This window comes from Engystomops pustulosus, chromosome 1, assembly GCF_040894005.1.
Source record: "Engystomops pustulosus chromosome 1, aEngPut4.maternal, whole genome shotgun sequence".
NCBI lineage: Eukaryota > Metazoa > Chordata > Amphibia > Anura > Leptodactylidae > Engystomops > Engystomops pustulosus.
In genome coordinates this window covers 258,272,729-258,295,966 of record NC_092411.1, presented here as the reverse complement: position 1 = coordinate 258,295,966, position 23,238 = coordinate 258,272,729, and the positions used below count along the sequence as shown (strand labels likewise).

At 39.1% G+C, this 23,238-nt stretch overlaps 1 protein-coding gene across 7 annotated transcripts in view; it reads left to right on the top strand.

Annotated features, from left to right (window-relative positions):
• The window catches only part of PCDH7 (protocadherin 7), a 620,030-nt gene that overhangs the window by 305,467 nt on the left and 291,325 nt on the right, over nt 1-23,238 (top strand). For 2 of the 7 annotated variants that reach the window (XM_072125949.1, XM_072125967.1), the window contains exon 2: nt 358-550. The exons of 3 other annotated variants lie outside the window; for them this stretch is intronic. In XM_072125949.1, coding sequence (XP_071982050.1) covers nt 358-550 — 193 coding nt within the window. Of the gene's footprint in view, nt 1-357; nt 575-23,238 lie in introns of all 7 variants that reach the window. 2 more of the 7 variants (XM_072125941.1, XM_072125958.1) reach the window with 1 other exon arrangement.

The following is a 23,238-nucleotide window of genomic DNA, read 5'->3' as shown; positions in this document are numbered from 1 at the left end:
GGGGGTCAAAGTATTCATTTATTCATGCCTAATGCATAGTCAAATTTAACTTTTGGATGGTCTTAAAAATTTTAAAGATTCGCCACCAAATTTAAAATCCATAATAAATCACCTTGATTTTAGACATTCGATCTACATATGTGACATAATATTTGTCACATATGTAAAAAAAAATGTGATTTAACTCCTTGATATTATCACATTCATATGCTACATGTGTAATAACGTTTCAATGTGACAATAAATATTTGTGTTTGTAAATCACCTCCAGGTTTCTCCACTTCCATTCTTCAAATCTGTACAGCTCTGCCTTAAAGTAGAATTTTCTAGTGACATTCAGAATCTTTTCTCTTACAGCCATTTCGTAGAGTGACGTTTTCTGTTGTGAGTCAACCTCAGGACCCTCATCAGGGGTCATTGCAGAGTTGCTATGACAGTGGGCTAGAAGAATCTGAGACACCGAGTAGTAAGAGCTCCTCTGGACCAAGATTGGGTGCCCTACCACTCCCAGAAGACAACTATGAACGAACAACGCCGGATGGCAGTGTTGGTGAGGCAGAGCATATGGAAAATGGTAGGGGAATACACATACACATATACTCTAGGAGAACAAGTAAAGCATAGAGCTAGTTCTGTTACCATGGTTGGTTATAATAATATGACGTAGAGATGCAAAGAATACATTCAGATCAGTTGTCACCCTGTAAATAGTTATTTCAGTCATTGTAAATGTGTCTTAAGTTGTGGGATTATCATGCTTTAGCATTAAGGTTATTAGTAATTGATAGTGTGTAGCAAAAGGTCTGCTCACATGCATTGAGTATATTCCTTGGTCTGAAACACAAAAGTTTTGTGGTTGTATTCACTCTTTGTAACTATTTTTATTGCTCTACACATTTAAATTTTATTTGTAAATATTTTATGATGTCCACAATATGAATACCCATGTGTCTCCACAGTAACAGACTACAAACAAACAACCTTGTGTAGTCTGACGCATAAACTTTTCTTAACTATTACCTATCAATATTATATTAGATAAGGAATTATGATTAAATTACACTGATAGTAGTCTGTTATCCTGGAGATGCTGAGATCTACACACCCTTTTTGCATTATGTAAGTCGTTCAAGTAATCTTCCATCTTATACAGGCGGTCCCCTACTTAAGGACACCCGACTTACAGACAACCCATAGTTACAGACAGACCCCTCTGACTTCTGGGGAAGCTTTCTGAATGCTTTACTATGCTTTACTATATTCCCAGACTGCAATAATCAGCTGTAAGGTGTCTGTAATGAAGCTTTATTGATAATCCTTGGTCCCATTGGAGCATAAAATGTTTAAACTCCAATTGTCACTGGGCCCAAAAACTTTTTTTTGTCTGGATCTACAATTATAAAGTATACAGTTTCGACTTACATACAAATTCAACTTAAGAACAAACCTCCAGACCCTATCTTGTACGTAACCCGGGGACTGCCTGTATTACAAAATTTTCAATCTTTTACATGCCGATATATTGCAGTATTATTGGGTATACATGGTAATACTCAATAATAATATAATATATACATACAGTATTACAAATCAATCTGCTTATTATCCCTATTTTATTACATCCGGCAGGGACATACACACATTTGTCATTCTCTCTCTTCAGTCTTACTGCTTTTCAGAAGTAATGAATTGCTATGAAAATATACCATATATGCATTAACGCCAGCATCTCGAAGGAAATTCAATATTTCTGAATTGAATCTCTGAGAATGAAGAGTTCTTTAAGTGTCTGTGCTGTATGATCAACCTACATATGGTTAAAGGTTGTCATGGAAAATGAGTACATTGGAATTAGTGAAATGCTGTGTTACATTGACAAGTCAAGAAAAAGCATTGACGTTGAAGAGAGAAGGTTCTTGACAAGTATAGAAAGGACATTCCAAAGGCATGGGGTTCTGTTCAGAGACACAAGAGATCCTTGAGACGAATACAACAGGCAGATAATAGCAGATCTTATAGAAGGGAACTCAGAGTGGAAGGTTAGATGAATGGAGTCTGAAATGGCATTATTCAGACTTATTTATGAAAGTTTTTTTTACTATATATGTACATTCTAAACAGTAAACGTAGAAATGTACAAAGATGTAAAAGTCTTAGATATATACTGTTCATAAACATGAACCTACTGTATATTACGAGTAAGAAAGTAGGATGTATTTACCTGATACGAGATTCACCGAGGTAGGTAGAAGTGTCTACTGTACAATTATAGAAACCTCAAACAGTTTTGACGTTTTATATAGTGGGGAATATTTATTAAGCGCTGGTACAAGGTGCCCCATTGATTGATGTTATCCACGTCCCTTTCATCTCACTGGATATATCAAGAGGCTTCTTAGTATATCCAATGCACAAATGTGCATCTACGCCAGATCTTTCCATGAAGGCCGCAGGCTATAGCCAGTGAGCCAGTGCGGGGCATTCACCGGCATTGCCCACTCCATGCCCTCTTGTAATGGAGGTGACCTAAGGGGCAAAAAAGTTGCATAAACCCCCCCCTCCCAGTGTGTTGACTACATAGTGGATCATTGTAGCACCATCTTGCTTAAGTGAGGTGGAATTTTTTGCAAAATTGGCGAACTGTATTATAATGAAGCCACATGTCGGTCGGTGTAATTTAAAGCACATCTCACATTTCAACATATTTCGCAAAGATTAATAATCCAGTGGACACAATTACTCTTCTAAATGTATTTTAATCTTTTCCTTCTGCAATCTCTGCCTGTAACTAGCAGCCCACTTTCAGCCGGTGGTCAGAGACCTGGCTGTTGGGACTCATTGCTCCTACCACTACAAAAAGCATCTGTCCATCTGCAGCAGAGATTCAGAGTGAAAAACAAACTAAGTAAGTCAACGTTAGTGGAGAAAAAGTTTCACGTGTTATGTTCATTTATGCCAAATTTGTTACCATTATAAGAAGTTTTCCCACAAAATACATTCATGACATTTATAGAAGTGTTCACAAGTTTATATGAACAGCAAAAGGGCTAAACAGGCTTCTTAATACCCATAGAAGGAAATCAGGGGTTAGAGAATGTTAAATGGATTGTCCACTTCCAATAAATAATTGATATTGTTTGTGTAATGGAAACTTATACAATTTCAAAATATACTTTCTCTTATAATTCCTCACTGTTTTCTAGATCTCGTCTTTCTGTCAACAGGAATCCTCATTGCTTACTTTCTGTGGATATCAACTGGTCCATGGTCATGTGATGTCACACAAGTGCACGTCTCTTTATATCCTTGGTCATGTGATGTCGCATAGGTCCATGGCTCTTTGTATCCCAGGTCATGTGATGTCACACAAGTGCACGGCTCTTTATATCCCAGGTCATGTGATGTCACACAAGTGCACGGCTCTTTATATCCCAGGTCATGTGATGTCACACAAGTGCACGGCTCTTTATATCCCAGGTCATGTGATGTCACACAAGTGCACGGCTCTTTATATCCCAGGTCATGTGATGTCACACAAGTGCACGGCTCTTTATATCCCAGGTCATGTGATGTCACACAAGTGCACGGCTCTTTATATCCCAGGTCATGTGATGTAACACAAGTGCACGGCTCTTAATATCCCTGGTCATGTGATGTTGCATAGGTCCATGGCTCAGTATATCCCGGGTCATGTGAAGTCACACAGGTGCATGGCTTAATATATTCCTGGTCATGTGATGTCACACAGGTGCACGACTCATTGCAGCGCACAGCTCTTAATACTCTCTGTGCTACTATCAATCTGTGTGACATCACATGACCAAGGTTCAGGTTTTATTCACAGGGAATAGCCAATTAAGTTCCCTGTGGGTTGCCGCCAAGCAGAGATCTAAAGAATCATGAGGAATTGATACAGAAATTATATTAGAATATTGTATTTGTACATTGTACAACTTTTTATTGCACAAACAATATCAACCATAAGCTGAAAGTAGATAGTCTAGTCTAGTGTCCAGTGTGATACTGGACTTGACAAATTGAAATGTTCTTAACCCTGAACCTGGTAGGTCCACATGCTGTATGTGGTACTCCAGATCAGGTCTGCTGAGGCAAAAGAAGCTGAGTTGCCATACCGCACATAGGGATATTCCAGTTTATATAATATCAATTTATTTCCTTGAACAACCCCTTAAAGGGGTTGGCCTGTTTGCCTCATGTTTTTTGTAATGTTTGTGTATGTGTGGGGGCCAGGATTTATCTAACACATCTAAAAAAAAGATTCTTCACCGGTTTCTTGATATGTAAAGTGAAGCTTCCTGTCTTACCTCATCAACCAGACATTCCTGACCATAAAATGGCCGCAGATGTGATGTGATCATGTCATGTGATCTCTATTTGTTCATGAACAATCGCCACTTAGAGATCACATGACCCTCCATCTGCAGCCATTTTATGGACAGGAATATCTGGCTGATGAGGTAAAAGACAGGAGGCTTCACTTTACATATCAAGAAAGCGGAGCAGAACTATTACTACTTGTGTATTGGTAAATTACCTAATATCTTGCCCCCCCCCCATTACAAAAACATGAGGTAAAGTGGAGCAGAACTATTACTAGATGTGTATTGGTAATTGTTAATACCCTGCCCCCCCCCCACTTACACACATTACAAAAAGGATGATGTAAAGGGGCCAACCCCATTAAAGGTTATGCCCAAGTAATACGACATCAGACTTTAGAGATCAATAATAGAGGTCCCATAGATTCGTAAAGTCGCATCCATTGTTTTACACAGAGGTTTTTGATCATGCAAAAGTACATGGATTATGTATTGTCCATTACATGCTAGATTACAGGAAACATCTCCACTGGAAATACTGTGGTAAAATACACCAGAAGTTTGGCATAATGTCGGCCAAAATTTGTATAACATGCCAAACTTTTTTGAGAAAAAGGGGTGTGGTTTAGTGACAAAGGACTTTGCTTCAAAGTAAATATGGCTTAATTTGAGATATCATGCTCCAAACAAATGTATAAATGATGGGAAGTGTAGAGTTAGACTCCACAGTCTTAAACTCTGTGCTATTTCTTGCACCGTTGTAGACTGGATGTTTTAACTTTTCAAAGATTTTAGTTAATCTTGCCCACTACTTTTCTAAGTAAGAATATATTCCTTCCCTGGAGGCACCACTTTCATTTGTATCAGATAGGTAGAAGTCCAACACCCAGGACCACCCGCATGTCATCTGCTCCACTGGTGTGAGCTTGACTTCAGTGCTGTCCTCTCGGTCTCCATGTCTTTAAACAACAACTTTAACGTTGATTTCCAGGATAATGCAAGGTGATGGGGATAGTGTTTAGCTCCTTCACAACATACTGGTAGTGGTTTATGGGGTTAATTACCAGGGGGTAAAATTCCAGCACATCAGTGATCTTCTACAAGTTCATCTTTATTTCATCAAGTTAAAAAGCCAAATAGAAGGTTATTTTGATGTGTTTCGGACTTATTACAAGTTCTTAAGTTATGTTATGTTATAAATAAGGATTTGTACAAAGTCTGAAACGCGTCAGCATGTTCTACGGTTTGGCTTTTTAAACCGATAAAATAAAGATATACTTTTAGAAGATCACCGCCCTTGCTCGAATTTCACCTTCTTCCTTGATCCAGTGTCCGCTCCATTGCACGCGGTGCCCATTTGCTAAACTGGGGCTGCTCTGTTGGGGCTCGAAAGAGCTTGATAACAACTACTTTGTATTCAATTTTTGCTGACAGGTTCTCTTTAAGTATTAATTAGGATTTAAAGATCCTTAATCTAAACAGCCATGATGAAAGGGTGAAAGGGATGATTTTATAAACACCTCATATTGTAGAAAAACACATAAAACGTTCCTTAAATAACATCGGTTGATATAATTTAGTGCAGCTATAATTCATGGTCCACTTCATATGGCTTTTTCAATGAAACCTATAAATTTCCCAGACCTCTGTTATTTTTCCCATAGATTATTGAAAAGAATATAAAAATATTCAGCGCTGGGCGAGCTGAACCGTGGGTGATCAGTTTAATTAAAACCCATCATGACTCGCAACTGTAATGCATACCTGGAACGGGACCAAGTTTTAAACAGCTTTGGCTTTGAAAGGCTATAGGGTGAAATTTATGATCAGGTTCAGGAGTAATGAGCCGTGACATAATGCTACCAAAGGCATGACAGGCCGCATTTAAAGTGCAATCCTATTTAGTATTTCCAAGAATATAGATATTTTGGTGCCAATAGCTTTTACCATTTCCCTTTCATCCGGTGTCAGCATGTTAAACCATCCAGTAGTTTTCCACTTGCAGAACATTTCACTCCATTGAATGATCAGAATACTGATACCGAGGCCAATGTTAAAGGTAAAATCCTAATTACAGCAGTTTGCTGGAGCTGATCTAAGGTGAAACAGAGCACACCACATCCGAGACCTTGTCAAAGGTGCACGGCCCGAATAATGCAAAGAAAATACCATTTTTCCATTTATAAGATATTTCATGGCAGGTGAAGCTCTGAAGATAATGATTTAATGAGATTTGGAGTTCCCCATTCAGGTCACACTTAATAAGATATAAATATGCTCCTTTAAATACATTTTTTATGAAGAATGTGAGAACAGGCCCCGGATTTCTTATTCAAGAGAAAATGGCAAATCATTATTTTCTATACAGTATTAATTATTTAATCCGATTCATAATAAACTGCAGTAAAGTGGGCCAAACAGACCGGACAGATTTACATTGAGTATCCGCCTTATGATTTACAGCAAATCGATTTAAAAAGAGTTGAAAATAGTTAAAATGTTCAATTAAATAATTTTTTAATGTTGTTAAAACATATTAGTTTATTTATTGTAGTTTTCAGTATGTAGAAGGTTAAGCGTGATCTAAAGCAAAATTAGGTGACAGATGTATTTCCCAAAAAACAATTCTGGACAGGGTCGGCTCTAGGCTTCAGGAGGCCCCTGGGTGACAGAGCCTCAGTGGGCCCCTTTGCAGTGAACTCTCATGGCGGCATTAACAATTCAGAAACTAAAACAGTCTCCTGTGCCCTAGTTCATTATCCCAAACAGACCCCTCATGGTTATTTTATACACAGCCCCCTCATGGTTATTTCATATAAAGCCCCCTTCACTCTCATGTATGTACAGCCTTATGTGGGCCCCTGGGGTGTTGCGATGGGTATATGTATGTGTGCTCATGCGTATGTTTGCAATGCAATATATATATATATATATATATATATATATATATATATATATATATGAATAATGTTTTCTTGTACTATATTTGTGTAATATATATACATGTACCGTATATACTCGAGTATAAACCGACCCAAGTATAAGCCGAGGCCCCTAATTTTACCACAAAAACCTGGTAAAACCTATATTTTTACTCGAGTATAAGCTCGAGTATATGTGCTAGTTTATTGTGCTGATAAACCAGGCTTATACTCGAGTATATATAGCTTATATACTCGAGTATATGTTTATGTCTGTAAAATGCATAAATATATGAACGAGTGAAACTTTTATGTGTAATGTGCATCTGTTAGGGTTTACTGTATATGTTTGCATGTAAATTGCAGGTACTTATATGGAACATTTGTGTAAGTAGTGTTCCATATACATTCGGTACAATGATACTATGGGGCACATTTACTTACCCGGTCCAGTCGCGATCCAGCGGTGGGTTCTCCGACGCTGATTCGGGTTCTGCCGGGATTCACTAAGGTCCGTGCGCCGATATTCACCAGGTGTCGCTGCTGCGCCGAGGTCCGCTGGAGTTCACCTGCTTTTTTCTGGTGTATGTGAGTGCTTGATCTTGCGACACAAATGGCTTTTTAAATTCTTCGGTTTTTCCGAATCCTTCGGGTTGTCCGGTGGCCACGCCCCCAATTTCTGTCGCGCGAAAGTCGGCGCGATTGCGCCAAAAATCGATCGCGTGCGCCACAATTCCGTGAAATACAGCGCAAAGAGGAAATATTCGGGAAAAACCCGACGGATTCGCGGCTGCGGACCCTTAGTAAATGTGCCCCTATGTATACAAGATCAGTCAAAAGTTCCAGAACTCCTTTTTATTTCAAAACAATAAGAAAAATAAGAAATCTGAATACCCCAGCATATCTTGTTTTCTATGTCTAAACATGGTCACCATATTGGATCAAGGGAATGTTTTTCCAATGGGGAGGGGGTCATGTAGCAGATCGAAGAAGAACAAAATTGTCTCAGGAACCAAATGCCACAATCAGATATCAAATATATTTTGTGGTTTAGAAGTTATCAGCACTGAAAGTTTCTTCAACATGTGATGCACAGTTTTGTGACGTATCGTCCCTGGTGCTGAACATACAGTTAAAAGCACTGAAACCAATCACTGTGAAACCAAAAAAAATCTATTATATGGAGAATCTCTATGTTGATATGTTACATAAGCATCTTCCCACTGGAAAAACTTGCCCTTGATCGAATATGTCAGCTTTCAAGATGGCAGCCATAACATCGGGTAAAAATAGACCCCTTCACCCATTACTTGGGTATTCAGATATGTCATTTTCCCTTTAGTTATTTAAATAAAAGGTTGGCCTGGGACTTTTGAAACACATTTTGTGTGTAAATTGACACCTAAGTTGGAGGTGTGTCCACACAAGGGGGGAGATTTATCAGACCAGCAACCAATCAGAGTTCAGCATTAATTTTCCCACAGCTATTTATAAAAATAAAGTTGAGCTCCAGTTGATTGCCTTGGGCAACGAGATCAGTTCTGCTCTCAGACACTTCTGATAAATCTCCCCTAATATGTTTAATCATCCCATAGTTTGTAGAGACACACCCCTTTAACCAAGGAAATAGTAGCATTGATTTTTAAAGTATTAATACATTTCTTTAATAATTAAGACTTCTAGAAAATATCATGTAGAAAATACAAATATTGACAGAAATATGGGAAGATTTGATCCTCTTCTGGGTCATGTGACTAGTAAGCATCACATGTTTGGAAGTCAGTGAGCGAGATTTATTATACTCCTGCACGCCATGCACTAGGCTTTGATGAAACTCCGCCCCTATGGCAGTACCTGATACATCAGGAGTTCCTGCCTCATGATGTATTTGTCAGGGCGGCTGAGATTTGCACTACTAGTCACCTTGAAGAGTCGCAGGCTATAGCAGGTACCCAGGCACAGTGACTACACCACCCACAACCGATGCTTAGTTGGTTAGGGCGTGGTTCGCCAAGTTTGTGGGTTTGATTCCCATACAGGCCAAGTCCATTCATCGCCAACAAGGCAAGGAGGTTGCTTAAAGGGGACAAGTCCCCATGTGAGTCCAGCCATTGTCTAGCCATATGTAATAGGAATACCAGACCCACAATGTAAACATAACTATCCAAAGTCACATGAGCAATAACACTTCAATAAAAAGGCTTATTGGGGATAAGACTCCTAGCCTGTAATCTCAGTACACACGATATGACTGTATAATTGGATTGTCTAGTCTCTTGTCATGGCAGTACATGATTCTAGCAAGGCGACATGTGTTATATCCATCATTATCCTAGTGGCATATGATCCGAACATTTAATGAGATCTATTTTTCCGTATTTTTTTTTTTTGCATATACAAGTGCCTTGTAGTTCAGTGTTGCATGCTGTAATGCCCTAAATATCCCCTTTTGCTCTGGGTTTGTAATTCTCCAAGAAAACTTCTCATTTCATACGCGCGCTACCTCCATGTACAGCTGTCTGCTTGTGCAAACTACTTATTTAACATTTGCTCCTTGAGTGGAATGAAAGAACTTTTTTTTTTTTGCAGTTCAATTGAGACAAGTCTCTGATTACAGCTTTGAAACCATAAATCTCGCTCTATAATGCCAATTGTATTGCTTGGATTTGAATTCTGGTAATTTCTTCTACAATATTAATGGATCATTCTGACAGGAGTAGAATTGGAATTGAAACCTGTCAAGTATTCATTTGTCACATTTAATTGGAATCTAGGTAATCTGCAGTGTTTTGCTTGGCTAGGTTTTAATCAGGACTTGCATTGGATTTCTCATTTGACTTCTCCCTAGCAAGAATCCTTTGGAAAATATCCGGCTTCTTAATTGTGATTGTCTTAAATATTTGCCCCCTTTTATTAAACAAACTGAAACAATAGGCTTTCACTTAATTGATTCGATTGTTCCCTTTAATATTTGAAGAGAGAATATTTTGCAAAATGCAATAGTAACCAAATAGGTACCTGGACAGTAAAGGTAATAAGGCAAACCGGTCCTGGTGCGGAGAGTAAAATTGGGCAGGTGATCCTGATTCAATGGCTACCTTTGTGGTAGAAGATGATATTGTGGAGGAAAGGGCTGTGTAAAGAATATGTTATTGCACTGGTTATATTTGGTGGCACAAACCCATGAGCTGGTTGACCTGTTCCATAGATCCAGTAATCGCTACAGAAATTGCCTCAATGTAGCACATTCAATACAAACCTTATTGGGGAGACATGATAACTATCTCTTGCCATTGAGAAGATAATAATGATGTGTCCTTAAGTTCATCCCATTTATATGTTCTGTGTTGGTAGTACAGATGTAGCACTAGTCAAATGAATTTACTGGTTGACCAGATGTGATAACTAGTGTTCAGTGGACCTGAACTGCAAAGTTCATTAGAAGTTCGAGGACAGGTCCTGGTTAAACTCAATTTTCATTCCAAACCTAACCCTCCACCTCCACTGCTGCCCCTTATCGGTGTTAACTCCTAAATGGCTCAGAGCTTGTGCTGGACAATGTGGACATTAGAGAATGTGGACATTTGTCAGTTCATTCTTGTGTTCAGTGTCATAATCCCTGAGCCAGCTGACAATAGTTTTAATATAATACATTAAATCAATTATTAACTAGTAGTAAAGGTGCAGAAATATTCTAACAAAAACTTGGAAGATATCACACAAATAAATGTAACACAATTGATCTAGTAGATATTAAAATACCAAGATGCATGGAGCTGCCCTCTCCTTCCACCATAGTGATTCAGTCAACCACGTCTAATTATACATATATATATATATATATAAGCATCCCCTACTTAAGGGCACCCGACTTACAGATGACCCCTGAAGTTCTCTTGATGCTGTACTTTAGTCCCGGACTGCAATGATCAGCTGTAAGGAGTCTGCATCAAAGCTTTATTAATAATCCTTATTCCAATTTTTTGAAAATCCAATTGTCACTGGGACAGATGTGACAAAAAAATATTTCAACTGAGACAAAAAAGGTTACAAGGAAAAAAGTAGCACAAGAAACAATTGTAGTGATAAATCCCACCCAATGTAACACACTGGGGCACATTTACTAAGGGTCCGCGGAACGCATTTTCGTCGAGTTTTCTGACTTTTTCCATTTTGCGCCACATTTAACTGGGGATTTTAGTGCAAGTGATAGTTTTTTGGCGCAATCGCCCCAACTTTCATGAGACACAAATCGGAGGTGTGGCCGTCAGACAACCCGACTGATTCGGACTAAGTGCGGGTTTTAATATTCAAAATTGTGTCGCAAGCCAAGCACTTACATGCACCGGGAAGAAGAAGGTGAACTCCGGTGGACCTCAGCGGGGAAGCGACACATGCAGGAAATTGGACGCACAATCGTAGTGAATTGCGGCAGCTCCGAATCCTCATCGGACAACGCACCTCGGAGATCGCGACAGGACAGGTAAGTAAATGTGCCCCACTGAGTAATGCTAGCTTAAAGGGGCAGGCAAAATTTAAACAAGAAAGTGGGGTATACTACCTAAAAACTGGTAAAGTACATGTAATGGTGTCAGAAATCTTAGTGCTGCCCCCAAGTCTTACCATATAGAAAAAAGTATGGCTGACCTTCAGTGGATTCTCCTTGATCATATACGTAAGAGTCGTCTCATGGCTACGGCAGAGAAGAGTCAGCAGATGTGATTACAGTAAAGGTAGAAAGCTCCACCCTAAAATATTCACATGTGCAATATTTATCCTACAAAGAGAAACATGCATAATAATTAGACATTACTCTGCTCCGATTTTGTTGATTTTTTCCCCCCATAAAATTAACTCATGAGCTTCCAAAGTCAGGAAGCAATTTTTTTCCCATCCAGTCTGCTCTATGTAGTGTCAAAATGGGTTATGCGATGACATTCAGATTTATGCACAGAAAATTTATTGCAACACATTAAAATGCAAATACTGCCATTCGTAAACAGCTTCGGTTACGTGCTTGCAATGTATACGTCCAGATTTCAGACATTTCTCTTTGGAATGGAATAAAATATGACAGACTGTTTTTACTTTTTGTGTGTATGTGTAACAGGATCCCTCCAGCCTATCATTCAGAAACATATTTGCTTTTTGCATTTAATATTATAGTCAACAACTTAATGAAACGGTGAAGACAGGCAAGACGGAGGAGCGGCATGATTACCTATCCGGTAGATGTGTAACTTGTTGAACATGGGGATTATTTGCTAAATATGTTCTTTATCCCATTTTGGGGGTTGGTGAGCAATGACATATTGCTTGATACAGAATACAGAAAATGGCTACAGGGAAGTGAAGATTTGGAAGACATTGATAGGAGATGAAGGATAAGTTATGAATACTAATGTTGTCTATAGCAACAGTCACTTCTCCGATTCATGTGAAGAAAGGAAAATGGAGATGAAAATATTGATCCAATAGATGTGACGACAACTGCAGGAACTGATATGTACATGTAAGTGCAACATAACAAAGAAAAACCATGAAACAATGGACAAGGAATGGGTGATGACTTAATAAATCAGCTGATCAGACTGTTGATCATAATCAATTTGCAGAAGCCCATTACAGCTGCATTACAAATATGTATTTCTGCTTTCTCTAAGCATTTGCATAACAATATCATTATGTGTTATAACTTACCTTGCACCCTGACAGAATCCTCTATGTAGTCCCAGGGGTCGGGCTTTGGTTTGGATGCTCTCAGCCCCCAACTTTTTGCTCCTGTACAGCTCCTACCTCCTGCTCCTTCACAGAGGTCACAGCCTTGTGGGATGACATCACTGGGAGAGGGAGAAACTGTACAGGACCACAAAGGTGGGGGTCAAGAGCCGAGCAGTCTACAGCCTAGACAAGTCACATGTTGTTTTTTTTTAAATTGATCCAAAACAAAGCCCATCCCCTGGTACTACACAGAGGATTATGTCCGGGTGCAAGGTAAGTTATAATACACAATTATACTGTGCAAATGCTTAGAGAAAGTAGAAAAATGCAACTGTAATGGGCTTTTGCAACCTGTCTTTAGTGAAAATGAGGTCCCTGGGGACACATTCCCTTTATGAAAAAACCTATGGAACCTATCTTGTACATAACTCAGGGACTACCTGTAATTTCCCTTTATATAAACCTCTATAAGTTGCAACTCATGAAGTGGTTTAAAAATTTAGACAATAGAACTATATACTCTCCATGTGTATGAAAAAATATGAATTTGCTTGGGGAGGGAAGCAAAGTATCATTGATCGAATTGACTTGAGTTGATACAATGTAGGAACCATACTACGATACTGTTACAATGATTACAGGGAATGTAGGTTTCATAATCATGTTGAACCATTGAAAAGGGTGAGATATACATTACATTCATGATCATTACCTAAGATTGAAAAGACTCTTTTTTTCTGTGTCCACAGTTCTGGATACTTTTATCTGCAGGACCTGTTTGGGTTCCCGATCGGGCCGGCAGATGCATGTCTATGTGATCTGCCATCACAGGAACTATGACGCAGCAGTGTCGCCACTAGCTGGGTCTGCTGGACTTTGTTATTAATGGGGGCACTCTGCTGCACATGCTATTAATGGGGACACTCTGATGCACATTTTATTAATTGGGCACTCTGCTGGACAGTTTAATAATGGGCCCTCTGCTGAACATTTTATTAATGGGGGCACTCTACTGGACATTTTATTAATGGGCCCTCTGCTGAACATTTTATTAATGGGGGCACTCTACTGGACATTATAGTTATGGGGGCAATCTGCTGGAAATTATAATAATGGGGACACTGCTGTACATTATATTTAGGGAGCCACTCTGCTGGACATTATAGTGATTAGGGGAGGGGCTGTAGACATTTCATTGATGAGGGTAGACTGCTGGACGTTCGATTAAAGAGTAACAGCTGCATTTCTCACCCTAGGCTTATACTGGACTCAATTTTTCTGTGGTAAAATTAGGTACTTCTGCTTATACTTGCGTCGCCTTATACTTGAGTATATATGTTATATATATTAAAAAAATGTTGCATTACTGAAAGACACTGTAATAACAAGACATGTTATGGATAGGATCCACAAATAGTAGTCAAGAAGAAAGTAGACAAGAAAAGTACACAAGAAAAAAGTAGACAAGATCTAGTCCATAACCTGTTCAGTGGTTGAAGGGCAAACTTTGAGTCAGCATCATACATCATAATAGATATTGGACTTTTCCACATTGCCGCCCTCTCATTATTATTTGAGACTATTAAATATTTATTGACCAAATATTTTTTGAGAATATATAGAAAGTGCTTGAAGGTAACAAGGATTAATCTCTTTCAATGATATGACTCCTTCCCTTCATAAATATTGAATGTTCAAACATGTCACACTTGGCAAATCTGTAGTAAGGTCTTTGTAATGATCCGTATTTTAACTTATTTGAACTTATTTTGGAATTTATCCCAGAGCAAGAACTGAATTATACTTCACCTCAATAATTTCCTGGCAGAAATAGATATGTAGAATGTAACCTTTAGAAAAATATTGTCTTAATATTACTTTCCATAGAATAATCATGATAAATGATACGGTAGTTTACATAATTAAATACATTGAGCTGGAAAAATATGAAATTGTAGAAAAGAAGCTTAGGGGAAGGCATACCAGAGGTTTATAAATAAAGTTATACATTGTTAGAAGAATACCATGATACCATGTTACCAGGCATCGCAAAGTGATGAAGCGGTGAATATTTTATTTTAGATTTTGCAATAGGGCTAAATATTTTCAAAAAATATTCCAAACTCTGATAAACTATGACTTTAAGCTAAAAACCTTAATAAACTTGAGCTTTCAAGCTTTGTCCAAAAGAAGTCTAATAGTACTTATGCTTCTTGGACCTCATGGACACAACTCTGTACTTTGGCTTTGAGCTAGCCGAGCAAACTGTGGCCATCTTGGAGCTTCACTGCCTTTTATTGGGCACATACCCATTAGGGACACCCCACAGCACCTCACTCCCGAATGTGCCGATTATTCAAAATTAATACAAAAGACTAAAGGATGAGCATCTATACATGGGAAGTGAGGGAAAGCAGGTAGAACAGTATATGGCTGACACAATTGACTCTGTTGCACCAAACCATGATAATGTGGTAGGTTGAGCTGTTTCATTATTGCATTTCTAAAATCTATATAACCCTCACTTAGAAATGGCATTCCTGTATGGCAATATGTACGGGTCGCATGGCCGAACCCAAACTCTGTACCCCAATGTGAACGCCAGATTCACCCATCTCTATTCTCTATACAATATTATAAACTTTTCCTGAATCATTGCACATCTAGATTTATGAGTGGTCTATGTCACCAATGTTCAGATCTGACCACTTTTGCAGTACTTCAGCCATGGGGCATGTATATATGTATAAAATTTATAAAGTATATGAAGATTCTCCAAATATGTTGGAAGATTTAGTTTTCAAAAAGATGTTGCTCCTTGTCTTAAAAAATCTTATATAACCATCTTGAGTTTTAAATGAAAAACTCTGATCTAATTTAGTTAATTTTTAAAGGGAACCTGTCAGCAAGGTGAAATGTTTTATAAGTGGACAGGTTTCTATACATAGAGAAATAAAGTATGTGAAACTTTACCTGGCTCCCTGCCAAATGCTTCAGCCTGAGTCCAACAGAGGAAAATTTTAAATGACAACTTCCATCTGCTGTATAATATATTCACTGCTCTCCTGGCTCCTGCCCCAAACATCCTCTCCTTGCACAGAGGTGGAGATTGTCTACAGTGAGCTGACACGTCATGGATGGGGAGTGACAGTAGCCAGCATTGTTGAGTAGAGCATGGAATATATTATAAAGCAGATGGAAGTTGTCTTTGGAAATTTTCCTCTCTGAGACTTAAGCTGAAGCATTTGGCAGGGAGCGAGGAAAAGTTTCACATAATTTTTTTTTTAAACACCATAAAACACAGACATTTTTTAAAAACATATTTGGCCTACACACTAAATTGTCTATAGCAACCTGTCTCCTAATAAAAAATAGCAATCTGGTGACAGGTTCCCTTTAATAAACTTTTAAGATTTTTTTTTTGCATTTTCCGTTACTTTTCCCTCATCAATGAGATGAATGACGGCTGTCATTTTGAAAGATTCTTTCAAAGCAGATCACAAAGCATTTAGATTTGTTTGGTGCGTGCAAAAATGGAAGAATAGTATTGAATCTTAGAATCGACTAATCAAAATGCTTATACCTAATAATTTATGACCGATGGACTTTATAATTTTGGTTTAATGTTTTGCGAACAATAGATCTTGACAACCATATCTATTCTCACGGCCTGATAACTTGTTGAGTGCCGTCGTACAGTATAACTACAATGGCCTAAAAGCAGTAATCTGAATAATGGGAGGCTGAGGTCACACATTTATCTAGAACAATTATTTGCAGCACTAAGCCTGAGCACTTCAGATGTGAAATGAGATAACAACATGTGATTTAACAATTTTTTTTTGCTTTGTTAAAGTGACATTCTCATCAAGAACACAGTGTTTTTGCAAATGAATATATAGCTTAGATGCTGTGTTTTATATTATAGGGAAAAGCCACTTTCCTATAACCTTGCTCTTAACCAGCGGTGCCAAATAAGAGATTTCTAAATAATGCACCGCAGAAATCCGACACACATATCATTTGCTTTCCCGGAGGATTTATTACTGTGAATTTGTTCTTCACAAACTATAGGTTTAGTAGAGAAATAAGCACATCCCCGCATAGTTCAGAGCTGAAACCTTCCTATTCAGTGACTGGTAATATTGGGAAACACGAAAGGCAGTAATCTTCTTACTTTGTCTCTGTGGTTTCAAAAATGCTCCATTAATTAACATATTGACATATTGTCAAGTGTAAATGTTGTGTTCTGAAAGGTAAGAAACAAAGAGGAGTCCTGATCAAGGGTTTGTAGTGTCAACCGTCAAGTCATATGTTACTTTAGCAAATTCCTGTGCAAGCAATATATTTATTGATAAGATAAGATAATCCTTTATTAGTCCCACAGTGGGGAAATTCACAGCGTTACAGCAGCAGAGAGGGTACAGAGAGTGAAGTACAAAGTACAAAATATGACAACAATAATATTAGGGATAAATGAACAAAAAGAAAAGGGGGATAAAAAGACAAAAAAGAGACAGTTTGATGTATATAGACAGATATAGATGGTATATAGCAGTGGTGGCGAACCTATGGCACTGGTGCCAGAGGTGGCACTTGGAGCCCTTTCTGAGGGCACTCAGGCCATTGTCCAAGGACAGAGTTCGCCAAACACTGAACACTTTAACTTAAGAGGTGCTGCTCTCAGCACTATTTCAAAGTGACACTTTATTGGCTATTTGGAACTGCGGGGAAAGTAATAAGGTGTTGACAGAACTGCATTATTTTTGGAGGTCATCTTGCTGGACCCACCATTTCTTCCTGTACAGAGAGACCCTGGAAAGAAGCTACAATGATAGTTTGAATTTGCCTTCCTTCTGTCAACTGTATTTGTGGCCTCAGGCGGCCTATACAATTGAAAGATGTGGAAGAACAGGTAGCAGTAAGTTACTTTATAAAATTCCATGCTGGCACTTCACGGTAAATAAGTGGATTTTGGATGTAGTTTGGGCACTCTGTCTGTAAAAGGTTTGCCATCACTGGTATATAGTCTAAAGTCCTAGATCCCATTATCGGGATGCTTATTGTTTTTTGCTTTTTGGATTCTTGAAATGGTGACAAAGAGTTGGATCACTTGAGACTTTCTATGAAAAGGCTACAAGAAAGTTTATGATCTACAGTAGATGTTTTGGGTCAAGGGGCAAAATTGCCACCATTCTATCAACTAATAAAAGACCAAACGAAGAACCGAAGGGAATACAAGTAGATCAATTTTATATTATGCAAGAGACCCCTTCAATAGGGATGAGCTAACCTATTAAGGTTTGGGTTTGGCATAAAGGTTCTATTTTTACCTAATCCTGAATACTTACCCACACTGGTAACACCCACAATCGGTACTGGCTCCTGTCATGGTTGTTACCCTTTAATTGCCGCCAGCTAAGCCACGGGGAATGTGGGTTCTTCTGCTGATGGGCCGAATGCAGAGGTTGCTGCATGTGCAAGGCCGGACCCACAGAGGTTGGACCCACAACTATCATGTATTTAATAAATATTATGGGGCTTATTTACTAAGGGTTGCGGAACACACTTTCGTCAGACTGTGCGCTGTTTTCAGGATTTGTACAGGTTTTGCAGGTATTTAACAGGTGCCTGCACTAGGATTGTGTCACGCGTGATCAGATTGTGGCGTGGCTTCTCTGGTTTTCATGTTGGAGAAATCGGGGGGCTTGCAGTCGGATGATCCGACTGATTCGGGCTGAGCGCAGGATTTAACTTTCAAATTGTGTCACAAGACAATGCACTTACATGCACCAGGAACAAGAAGGTGAACTCCGGCAGACCTGATCGGGGAAGCCACACATGCAGGGTGCACAATCTAACTGAATCGCGGCACAGTACATTATTGTGCTCTACAGACCGGGTAAGGAAAGGTGCCTCTATGTGTTTATTCTAACACAAACATGAAAGAGACATATCCATTAGATGACAAACACCAATGGTGTCAGGTGGACCCCATAGACTTATAATGAGGTCTATTTAGGTTCATCGCAGTGTCCATCATTTTGACATGAAAAACATTGCTATTCTTCTCATCCTTTCTGACACAATTGCTAAAGGGAGCCCCAAATGGAGCACCTGAAGGTTATATGAATAAAGCTTCAAACTAACATAAGGGGGGAAATCTATTAAGACTGGCATTTTGAATTTTCCCATGCAGGCGCACTGTCACTCTACTAAGAGGCACTGTCTCCATTATAGTTCTAGAAGCAATCTTCACCAGGCCAGACCACTTTAGACTAGGTCTGACGTGGCCTAGTCTGACGGGGCCTAGTTTAGATATAGTTTTCTGGCAGAGACAATAGTAAATAATACATGCCAAGGAGTTCATGCCCTCTCACATCCTGCTCCTGACCCCATCATGCCCAATGTGGGATGGAAAACAACCAACACTGGTGGAAATGTGTCTTTATACATGCCTTTTATGGCACAACTTACGTTGGCAGACAACACATTTAAAATTTCCCACAAAGTGGTTATGACTTTTTTAAACTCAAATAGTGATGAACCAAAAATCGTTGCTTAGTACAAAAACTTAGAGCCCATTATAAATAGCTTTCCATATCTCTATATGAATTATTCAAAAGATTGATAGATAGTTGTCATTATCCCCGAGTAAAATGATATCCAACATAATATATAACTAAGGAAACGGAACACCGAGCAAAAGACCTTGAAATACACATTTTTAGCTCAGTGTAAAATTACCACCGTTTTATTTAGAAAACAGAAATCGATAAAGCGCCCGACATTATTGTAATTTCGCTTCATTCAGATTTCTTTGATCTCAGGTCTAGTTGAAAGTCTTTAATACACTGTCGGAAAGTGTAGGGTTTAGGGCAACACACGGAATGAAGTTCTCGAATTACAATGAAGACGTTAAGGTTTATCAGCTCACTTATCTCCTGGAAAAAAATATCTTTCCGTACTGCATCAATTTTATAATATGCTTCATAAAAGTGCCGGGATATTAATAGAATTGAGAGGAATCTATCCTGATGCTCCGGCTTACCACGGACTAACCGAAATGAATGACTCTCTCAATAATGCATAAAGTTTCTCGACCAAACCTTCCATACTTGTATACTTGGAGAGAAACTGTGCTCCAGTTATTAGGATATTTATTAGCATTTTTTCAATATATGAGATGTAAATGAACACAATGGCTGACTCAAATTCCCTTATTCTAATACCTACTAATTAAACTTGGAGTAATTAAACAAAGTTTCTGCTCACAGTTTGTGTTATTAGCTTTGTTGTCTTCAATCAGTTTCATGGGGTGATTAAGAATGAGACAGTTAAATGCATCAGATTTTACTTTGAGCGTGCAAAGACTAATGCTATAATGAGCCAAGTAGTGTTTATGTAGCTGATTTTCCATCCAGCAATATTTTGCTGCATGCATAATGTAGTGCTTTAAAATGTTCCTTTGTACAAAACTTTAACAAGACAGCATTTACTGCATAATTTGTGCGCTTATTCCGAGGAAGCTTGAAAGGCATAAAACAGAAATAGAAAATTATTGCAGATAAATCTGGTCAGAAAAGTTCCATTGATTAGAAGGTAGAGGCTTAATTATCCGCCGTGTTATTATACACCGAGATTGGGGGAAGCTTTCCTTAAGTAACTCTTTAAGTGAAACTTCATCATGAGGATGTAATCGTAGGGAGTGGAATATTTCACAGCGGTGGAAACACGGGCTGAATGATAAGGTAAATTTCAGTTTTCTGTACATAACTGTCAGCATTGGATCATATCGGGGAAGTGTTGTGAGGTTAAAGACACTTAAAGGGGTTGTTCAAGAATCCTGGAGACCCGTCTGGGGCAGGCACAAGCTTAACAAAATTTAGAAAAATACTTGCTTAGCTCTCAGTTTGCGTAATGCAATTGTCTTTAATCCTTCGACACAGAAGTGCCACAAGTCATGGGAACCACTTTAGTCAATCAGGGGCCTGAGTGGCTCATTGGATGTCATTTGTGACATTGAATATTGGATGTCACTGGGCACTGAAGTTCCAAAGAACTGGAAACCTCCACAGTGCAAAACAATGATTGACTTATCTTATCTTGCCCCAGTTCCAAAGACATTTCCATGATTTCTAGAACAACCCTTTTAGAAAATTAAGTACAGAAAATTAAACACAATACATTCCTGCAGAGCAGCGTCTTGTATGAATCATCAAACACCTTGATGACAGATAGAATTCTCTGTGCCCTGATATCAATTCCATGATGCCTCAGCATAGTATAACATAGGCAGGTGGAGACAACATTTCTTCCGTTTGGGAACAGATGTCACTGGTCAGAAATATACGGAGTATTTATTGTACGCCAGTTTTCTGGCAACTTTTTATCCATGGAAAATTTTGGTCCACCTACACCAGTGGTGGCGAACCTATGGCACTGGTGCCGTAGATGGCACTGGGAGGCATCTCTGTGGGCACACGGGCTGTCTCCCAGGCAAACAGAGTTTGCCAGACATGCCATCTTCCTGCAGTCTCAGGCAGTCCAAGTAGTTCCCTGCTATTTTAAAGTGACCCAACCTATGCTGCTTGGTCCTGTCCGAAGAGTAAAAAGGTGTGGACAGGGTTGAATTGGAGCTCAAAGATTCTGGTAGCAATAAGTTTGTTTCTGCCTAAATTGCCATGTTGGCACTTGGCGAAAAGCTAATGGTTTTTGGGTGTCATTTTGGGCACTCGATCTCTGAAAGGTTCGCCATCACTGACCTACACCATCTTCTTGCCAGGTGCCTGGGACATGGAAGGGCGGTGAGTGGGCAGGGCACATGATAGCTAGCACAGGCTTTAGGATAATTCTGTGCTAGGTCTGAACCTGGCCAGAACCTCTTAATATACTGGTGGAACATGTGTTAGGGGTGGGGGTATCATGAATGGTGCTTGATGCACCCAGTTGCACCCAGTAATACCCCAATAGCATAGTTAGAAAAGCCATCATAACGCGTTTTACGTCTTTATGTCCTAGTGTTCAGGTGTTCGGGGACTGACTGTACTGTGTAATAGGGACTATGGCATAATGAGGTAGTAGATACAAGTCCACATACACTAACGAACACATTTTCCAGCTTTATTTCCATTCTTCTCATCTTGTAGGTCATGAAACTTTGAGAACATCCGTTCCTTCTTTACGAACGTCTCCTACCTTTATTTTAATCTTTGGAAAACCCGAGACCTCCTTCCAGTGTTTACCATCCTGTAATCAAAAATTAGCACCGTTATTACGGATAGCAGATGTGCTTTTGGCCAACGCTTCTGCCTAATCCCCCGGAGACCTCCCCTTCTGCTGCTCCTTGTAAACTTCTACCAGCAGGACTCTCCTGACTCTTATTTAATGTTCTCATCGTGATCCTGGAGAACATCTTGTCATATACAGAAGAGGAAGACACCTTTGTATTTCATAGCGGTGACATTCACTTATTTTATAATATAGGACTCTATTAAATGCCATTGATGTAAGGACATAAGCTTCTTACAGCTTCCTCTAACGTAACTTGCCCTTTGGGAAAACAAAGTGTAAATGAAAGGTACAACAAGGCAACACAATATCCCAGAACAGCAGGATCATTTAGCACCAAAATCCAGCTCAAGGGAAGAGACATTTTGCTAGAATTCAGATAATAGTGATTGTGTATTCTCCTGTAGATGCAGGAAATATTACAACTCTGTGTCCTTGTGAAATAGCGATGCCTAGTAATGAATTATTTACAGTTAGTGGAATTAACAATCTGCATAGAAGGGGAAAAGCTTTACTTCTAAAACGAATGGCGCATAGATTAGAAATGTCCTTTAACCTGAATCAGAAATTCCTATTTATCCTGTAAAGATTCTGCTATGTGATTCCACCCCTCAGTCTCACCACATTCTTCATATTGTTTCATGGGAAATGAGTTTCTAGGGGCTGAGTAACACTGCACATCAACCACCTGAAGGCAATCCGTCATATTGTAGGTGAGCAGATTGTACAAAGTGCTCTATATGGAGGAAGTATTCTATAGAGCAGGAGGAGCTGAGCAGATTGTACATAGCAGGGAGCATGTTATAGAGCAGGAGGAGCTGATTGGACTTAGTGTGCTTTCTGCATGGAAGATGTTATAGAGCAGTAGGAGCTGAGCAGATTGCACATAGCAGGGAGCATGTTATAGAGCAGGAGGAGCAGATCGTACATAGTGTGCTATCTGCATGGAGCATGCTATAGAGCAG